The following is an 8,742-nucleotide window of genomic DNA, read 5'->3' as shown; positions in this document are numbered from 1 at the left end:
CCAATTCACAAGACGTCATCTCAAGGCACTTTACAGTTCACCAGATCACCCAGTCAAATTGATTAAAAGTTTTCTATCTAAGGAAAACCAGTTAATTGCATCGACTCACTGACTCGAAGGCAATCACTCACACTAAGCATGCTTGTAGCGATAGTGGAGAGGAAAAACTCCCTTTTAACGGGAAGAAACCTCCAGCAGAACCATAAATAAAAAAAAGCAACTGTAAAAAGTGTTGATGGAAGCAGCACAGCTGATATTTCTCTCCAGGATGGAGTCACATCCAAACAGGAACAGACGAGGCGAAGCTAATAGGAGAAAAAGCAGAGAGAGCAGAACGTTAGAGATTGAAATATCAGATTCTGCAGAATGGGAGAATAGAGATAGAATGAAGCAGAATGATGAAATAGGGGTCCCTATGTCCTCTAGCAGTCTAAGCCTATAGCGGCATAACTATAGAGATAGCTCAGGATAACCTGAGCCACTCTAACTATAGGTGCACACTTCAGTGGGGGGTTAGGAGACAAATGTTTCTCCAGGAAACCGTTACTGGAAAACCTGAAAAAAATCCCAGCTGAATTAGAGAAGCTAAAAATGCTAAGTAAATCGTGCTGTTACACTGAGCTTTTATAGTTTGTCAAATTCTTGTGATAATCAGATTATTAAATTAATAAGAATTGAAGTGAATGTTTTAGTTGACAATATTCATTGTAGAAGCCTAAGACTAGTGCAGTGTCAATAACAACATGTTCTGTTTAATTTAGAAAGAATTTGCATCTCTCTGACTGGGTATTCCAGAGTTTAAAATATACATTTCTTAAAGAACATCAGATTAAATATCTGTTTTCACAGCAGAAATGGTGACAAACTAAGCTTACAATTGGTAGAGGAGGTTAGACCAGACAGGGTGGTGGTCTGTACAGATTCCATAGCAGTTTTAGAAAGTATTCAGGGAGAAGGAAATGATAGAAAAGATTTAGAATTAGAAATCCAGCACAGTCTATTTGCATTATATAGGGGTGGCATTGATATTTGGTTATGTTGGGTTCCAGCACATGAAGGTGTAAACAGCAATGAAAAGGCAGATATATTGGCAAAAATGGCTTTAGAGGGAAAATAACCATTACATTTCCTTTTGGGAAAGGGGAAGGGAAATCACTTATGAGTTAAGAAATGGAAAAATGGCAAAAGAGGTGGAAGGAAGATAAGAAAGGAGGATTATTTAAGGTACAAAAATCTTATTAAATAGAATAGTTAATGAGAGAAACAAAAGGGAAGAAGTAATAATGATCAGATTAAGAGTGGGTCATACCTATTTAAATGACAATTTATATTTAATAGGTAGGAAAAATAATGATACATGTGGAGAAAAAGAAAATGTAGAACACGTACTGAGGATCTCTAAAACTTATGAAAATGACAGGGAGAAATTGAGACGGATGGTTGGAAGGACAGGCAAAGAATGGAGTCTTGAGGGAATATTGGGAAATAAAGGAAATATAAAGGATATTCACAGATTTAGGAAAGCATTATTTATTTATCTACAGAATACAAAATAAAAAAAATAGAACTGGATGTAATGTTGCTACAAACTCATGTACAGTAGGTGGCGGTATGCACCTTAAAGTTGCTTGCAATCTGCCATAACAGAAAAAGAAGAAGAGGAAGGATAGAGCAATAACGAGATTAAGATTTGGGCATACAGGACGTATTTATACACTTTTCAAAATTCAAAAGCACACTACTGGCAAATGTAAATACTGTGGAAAATATGAAACTATAGAACATGTTATACTGGAACGTCATATTTCCTATGTTTATTAGATAGTCCATCATGAACCACACTCCATACAAGTAAGTGGCGGTAATGCTACTAAATGTTTGTTGCCAACCGCCAATAAATCAAAGAAGAAGAAGACTGGGAGGAATCATCAGTGGCTTTTACTTTGAAGGGCAGCCTTTTATTTTGAAGGGCAGCCTGTCAGGGCGAAGGGCGGATGCTGCTGGGAGTCTGGAGCTTCACGCTGAGAGGAAAGGGATCCGCTAGGGAGCCGCAGATCATCGGCAGGACTCTTCTCTCTGCTGTCTAGCAGTGTCAGTGATGGCATATGTCTGCTCGGGTATGTAGTTTTGCTGCTTATTCGTGTATTTTGTTGTCAGGTGATAAATAGGCCAGAAACGAGGCTCCTCCAGTGTTTGCAGGGTAAATTAGCTGGCTAGCCCCGCTTCCCCTCACTAACAGCTAATATGCTCCCCCTCCCCATTCCCAAACATTAGCTGCTTTAATATTTAAACTAACTAACGCCTGTGTGTCTCCTCTCAGATCCCATGCCTGACTGGATTTAAAGCAACACGAAATATGAACCGAAGAAGAAAATAAACTCAGCAGAGGAGGCTGGTTTCCTGTGGGAATCTGTTCAGCCTTCCTTTTTTTGTCCTTTTTTGTTTTTTTAACTGGAGGACATGTCACTTTGGAGCAAAGCAGTAAAGGGCTAGCTGGTTGACACCCCGGCTAGTTCTACATTTGCAGCCTTTTCAGATGATTGTCCAGCTGAGGAGCTAGTTTCCTTTGGACCTTCTTGGAGAAAGCAGTCAGCATGGGGGAGCCGAGCCTGGATGACTCCAATGTCAAGGTGGCCGTGAGAGTCCGGCCTATGAACAGGAGAGGTGAGAGGGTCACTAGATATGGAAAAGAAACCCTGCACACACATCTGTCTGCACACTGCTGTGCAAAAGATGGTCCACATCAAGCAATGCATTACCCTTAAAGTCGCAGGGAAGTCATGTTTAAATCACTCTGGGTTAAACATGTATGTAAATGTACTCTTTATCAGATGATATTGTCCCAACATTTCTATTTAAAAAAAAAAAACATAAAATCCTGTCTTAAAATTATCTTATCCAGGCCAGTTAGTTATACGTCAGCCTGAACACATAAATTCAGCCAATCATATATCAACGATCATCTGACAATCAAATTTTTTGGTCATAGCATCTTGATTCATGTTGCAGCTAATATACGCAACGGTTGAAATCAGAATCATTTCCTTTCCCATTGAGTTCCATCCCAGTGTTCACGGGGATGGACGTCTGTGTCTTCAGCAGGCATAGAGCTAACAGAACTGCCAGCTGTTGCGAGGCAAGGGCTCAAACATGTACGGCTGTAAGCCTTCTACACCAAACCAAGCTTCTGCCGCCCTGGCGTCCTCTTCTAAAACATCTTCACCCCCGCTTTCCTCTTCTAAATAAAAAATGTATGATGGAGGAGACTCATCCACGACCTCCGACACTAAACTCTCCTCCTCTTGCATGTTTCCTCTGTCCATAGCATTCCTTGACAGTGTCGTTTCTAAGTCACCAATTTATTGCTACTTAGTCCCAATGGAATTTCCCATTGGGAACCTACTAGCACTAAGTTGCTAACTGGTTAGCAAGATGCTTCCGACAAACCAGCCACAAACAAAAGTGCTTGCAAACCTTCCGCCACAAGAACCGCGCCCACTTGATAAAGAACCAATCAGATTCACTTTATACACTCGTGTAAAGTCGTGCACCACTCGGGAGAATTTCTGGAGAAACAGTTGGAACAGCCACTTCCTTACGACTTTGATACATTGTAATAAAAGTATTGTAATTACTTATAAAATCAAAATATCATAGTATTATGTAGCAAAATATAGAACACTAAAATAACATTATAGGTCTGTAAGCGACCCCAGTCGGCCTCAGCAGATAGCCGCTCACACTGAGCCTGGTTCTGCTTTAGGTTTCTCCCTGTTTATAGGGAGTTTTTCCTCTCCACTGTCGCTACAAGCATGCTTAGTGTGAGGGATTGCATTGGAGTCAGTGAGTCGATGCTATCAGCTGGTTTTCCTTAGATAGAAAACTTTGAATTAATCTGACTGGATGATCTGTTGAAGTGTAAAGTGCCTTTAGATTACACGTGTTTTGAATTGGAGCTATAGAAATAAACTGAATTGAACTGAATTAAGCAATGTATAATCTGGAGCGTATCATAGGTTGATGCAGGCTGGATTGTGGTATTTTTTTAGAAAGTTTGCTGCAGGTGATGGAGTGTGAAAATGTCCAGAGGTCTGTCTGTATGCAGAAGCTCAGAAGTAGGTTGTTGACAAAATAAAGGGAGACTAGAATTCCCTTCCTAGGTCCCATCACTGTCATCTGCAGGACTTCCCTTTGCAAGGCTCCAGCCGGTTCAGGATAACTAGGGAGTGGTGTGTTTGTTTCATAATCCTGCTGATCTTACACATCAAGTTAATCAGAGATCTGAGCTCAAAGATATTTCCAATTTTGGTTGTGACTTCCTGGAAGTTCCTCATCTGCTTAGTTCTGTCAGTGTTGATCAACAGCTTTTGTTTTAGTTTTTTTTTTGTCTGAGAATTCTGGTTTTTTGATTTCCTTTGCCTGTGAGGTCAGGTTTGTAAATACATTTGGTAAAAAACCCTGATTAAGCTTTACCGCCATCAAACAGCATCTTCCTGATACTGGCCTGTCTTAAGTTGTCTTCCCTTTAATTTCCTGGAAATGAGAGAGCGCTCAGAAATCATTAGCCATTAGTGAAATGAGATGCTGTAGATATAAAAAAAAGGCTTTAGCCTTGCTGGTCTGGATGGCACATGTTTATACAGTCCTACCACAGCGCTTCCCTTATGGATGCCTGCCACCCAACCAGATTTAAAGCCAAGCGTCTGTGTGAGATCCGCTGTTGGAGGGACTGAATGCTTTGTCTGGGTTGCTGTTTAATCGAGATGCCGATAGCTTCTTTATTTTATTTATGGCCCACTGGATGCAACAGCAGAGTCAGTAGTTTGATAGCAGCTTCTCCAGCTTATCATTAACAGTCAATCTGACAGACGTCTTACCTTCGAAGCATCACTGTGCCATCTTGACAGTCTTAATTGATTTTAGAAACATTCCCAAATGGCACTAAGACTCCCAGGGCTGCACACTGTCACTGTCATTACATCCTTGTGTCTAATTTCAGGAAAGCCTGGATAACAAAGGCACAGTGTCGCACAAGTCTTCCTTCACGCTCCAGCGGTTCACGCAATTATATAGCAGATTTCCAGCAGGAAAAGAAGACACAGATGACATTTCCTGGTTGTTTGCCAAGTTGGGTTTGCTTCGTGGGATAGCATGTGTCCAGTGAAAGGAGGAGGTGGTGAAAAGCAGCAGAGGCAGAGCGGCTGACGGATTACTAGCAGAATGAATCAGATGTACCCCCCCCTCTTCTCTTGCTAGCTATGTTTCCACACTTTGAGCTGGAGATGTTAGTCACGAGACTGAGGCTGTGGAGCATCACACTGTTCTCATTGGCTGGGGGGTACAAGCCGTACAAAACTCTGATTTACTTTATTTCAGTTTGTTTATATAATGCAAATGAAACAACACATCATTTCAGGCACCGTATAGAGATAGTTTAGTCAGATCATACATTCAGATTGGTTCTGAGTTTGCTATCTAAGGAAAACCAGGTGATGCATTGAGTTATTGACTTGACAGCAGACCCTCAAACCGATTATACTTGTACCAACAGTGGAGAGGAAAAACTCCCTTTTACCTCCAGTAGAACCAGGCTCAGTGGCTGACTGTTGACTGAGGGTTCTAAGAGATAATCAGAGATGCAAAATGAATGTAGAAACACTGATCTTTAAATAATTTTTATGTTTGAAAACATGAAAATACAGCTTCTGAGATGGCCCTATCTAGAAAAGAAACAATAAAACAGATCAGTCCTAAGCCAGTTTTCATCTCAAAGGGATGAAAGAGAGTGCATACAGTAAGGCTACGTTCACACTGCAGGCCTTAATGCTCAATTCCAATTTTGTTGTGAGATCCGATTTTTTTGCATTGCCGTTCATATTTACAAATAAATGTGACTTGTATATGATCTCCTGTGTGAACTGCAGTCATACAACGCTAGTGTCCCACATGCGCAGTAGAGGACGCAATGACGTCACAGGCCAGCGTGCTCCAGGTTTACGGAAGTAAACATGGATGGTGGTGCCGGCGTGCATCTAGCGATCTTTTCCAACCATGAAAACTCAATCTTTTCAATATGTTTAAACATAAATACTGCTCTCTGCATCATCATCTGCCATGGTTGTTGTTTTTCTTGCCGCTTCTGAGTAGCAAGATGCAGAATAGTGACCTTTGTCGGGTATTAATGACGTTCGGGTCGGATGAATCCATCCTGGCCGCTCAGACACAGGTCGCATTTGAAAAGATCAGATTCGTATCGGATTCAGGACCACATAGCCAAGCGGCCTGGGTCGCATTGGAAAAAAACGGATCCATGTTGTTCAGACAGCCATGAAAAGATCAGATCCAGGTCGCATATAGGCAAAAAAATTGGGTTTGAGTCACTTCAGGCTGCAGTGTGAACGTAGCCCATGTCACAGAAAAAGCTGAGTCCATAGCTAGGTCTAAAAGAGAAACAAGACCAAGAGCTAAAAAACAGGCCAAACACTATAATCTATAACTGAAAGTGTTGTCAGCAAGATCCCAGCAGATATTTCTCCCACGGGATCATCTCATACCCCAACAGGAACAGACCAGAGGAAGCTACTATAACTAGATAAAGCAGGGAGGACATAAAGTCAGAGGTTGAATTAAAATGTACTGCAGAATGGCACAATAGAGATTATAGCAGAATGATGAAAAGTGGTCCCTATGTCCTCCAGCAGTCTAAGCCTATAGCAGCATAACTATAGAGATAGCTCTGGATAACCTGAGCCACTCTAACTATAAGCTTTATCAAAAAGGAAAGTTTTAAAGTGTTTAAAGGATCTCTGCCTCATGGACTAAAACTGGAAAGTGGTTCCACAGCAGAGGAGCCTGATAACTAAAAGATCCCATTCTACTTTTAGAAATTCTAGGAACCATTAATGAACCTGCAGACTGAGAGCAGAGCACTTATTTAGGAACATAAGGGTTGATTAGATCATTGATATACTGTAAGATGGAGCCTGGTTATTTATGGGTCTCTTTTAAAAAAATAGGATTCTTAGGGTTTCTAAATTCTATCTACTTTTTCTACTTTCTACTTTTTTTTTTACACTGGTTGTTTTTTTATTTAAAAGTTTTTTGTTTTGTTTTTTGCAGGGGGATGCAGAGTAACTAATTATACAGTAGAAAGTAAAAGTAGTGCATAATGGAAGTAGAAAAAAAATGGATAAACCGTTTCTAACCTGTTTTATAAAGTCTGAAATGGTGTGTTGTGTTTGTATTCAACTCCTTATCGCCAGGTGAACTCCAGTGATTAAAAATGGCCCTCAGCAATCACCTGGTGATAAAACAGAGTCCATCTGGGTGCATTTTATCAGGAAATGTAAAGAGTACCGTAGAATCTGGCCATGCACCTAAAGTATTGATCAGAGAAACAGCCTAGTGACACTTTATAACTCTGGAGGAGCTGCAGAGGCTGACGGGTGCAGCACTGATCTAGAACACTATCCCCACAGAGAAACATGATGCGTGGTGTTATCATGCAGTGAGGAAGTATTCTTCAGCATTGTACGGGGATCTGGTTGGAAGATGGAGCCGAATACAGGATCATTTTATTAAAAAATAAAACGGTTTATTTTCCTTCCACCGCACTAAAGTTTTATTGCGGTTGTTGCTTCACAGTATGACAGAACGATAGGGGGTGTGAATACTTTTGTAAGGTTATTTAATGTTCTTTACCTATGGATGCATAGCTGTGGGGATTGGCTGTGAGAACCCCCTCCCTTTTATTACTGCAGGCTGTCTCTGCCTACGTCCTGCTTGTTGCCCTCACTCACTTCTGCCTTTTCAGCCTGCTCACTGACCTGAAACACACAAGTGCAAACTGCCCGCTTGTTTCAGTCAAAACACCTTCTTTTGTTTTCCTCTTCAAGAAGAGCTTGATAAGAGCCTTTAGCTCTGGCATGTTAAAGGCATCAATTACTCATCAGCTTTTTTATAGAGAGGGGAAATAAATGCAAACATGGGTGTTAATAGGAAGTAAGAGTGGAAGCAGTGCTGCCATGTTTCCAGTAGTACCCTGGTGAATAGTGCTTCTGTCTGCTTGTTAGTTGAGTGGTATAGAAGTATTCTTATAAATTTCATTTTAAACAATAGCTGTCCGTTTCTCTGCTCTGATGGAAACTTATGGATGCAGACTGCAGTGGTATAAGGAGGGGGGTGGCCCCAGTTCAGACCTGTGAGGATTAAACCACAGCCTGGAGGCCGCTGCCCCTGTGTATCCCAGGTTTAGGAGGAGACACACTTTAGCTGCCTAGCTGGACAAAGGCAGGAAGGGAGTGAGTCCGAATGTGTGTTTGCTAACGTTGTGTAACGCTCCATGTTCCCATGGCGTTGGCCTTCGAAGAACGGAGCAAACTCAGGCGTAGCAACGGCCACAGGACGTTCTGACTAAAGCTTGTTAGGTAGCCAGTGGAAAATGGGAGCTGGCTATGGAGCAGCCAGAGGCAGCAAGCAATGAGTGTATTTATCCTCTGAAACAAACTATATAACACTTTCCCCTTGGCTGACTTCTGGGTCAGTACGGTAGGTGGATCATGGGCAATGATGTCACAGCAGAGAAAAAAAGAAGCACAACATTTTATCAAAAGCGTTATAGTTTTAGACCTCAGACACCTGTAGGTCTTAATGTTTTACAGAGCTACTTATCGTGGTAGGCTGGTTTTTTGTCTATGCATCTATTAGGGCTGGAACGGTTTATGAAAACCGTCCGAACCGTTC

At 41.4% G+C, this 8,742-nt stretch overlaps 1 protein-coding gene across 7 annotated transcripts in view; it reads left to right on the top strand.

Annotated features, from left to right (window-relative positions):
• The first annotated feature begins 1,981 nt into the window (after window positions 1–1,981).
• LOC107099140 (kinesin-like protein KIF13B) overlaps window positions 1,982–8,742 on the top strand; it is a 55,155-nt gene continuing 48,394 nt past the window's right edge. For all 7 annotated transcript variants that reach the window (XM_015397147.1, XM_015397149.1, XM_015397148.1 and 4 more), the window contains exons 1-2: window positions 1,982–2,117; window positions 2,321–2,664. In XM_015397147.1, the coding sequence (XP_015252633.1) occupies window positions 2,595–2,664 (70 nt within the window). In that variant the 5' untranslated portion in view covers window positions 1,982–2,117; window positions 2,321–2,594. The remainder of the gene's footprint in view (window positions 2,118–2,320; window positions 2,665–8,742) is intronic.

The sequence above is a fragment of the Cyprinodon variegatus genome, unplaced genomic scaffold, assembly GCF_000732505.1.
Source record: "Cyprinodon variegatus isolate N-32 unplaced genomic scaffold, C_variegatus-1.0 Scaffold840, whole genome shotgun sequence".
NCBI lineage: Eukaryota > Metazoa > Chordata > Actinopteri > Cyprinodontiformes > Cyprinodontidae > Cyprinodon > Cyprinodon variegatus.
The sequence above is the reverse complement of the archived record's forward strand: the minus strand, read 5'-3'. Positions and strand labels throughout refer to the sequence as shown.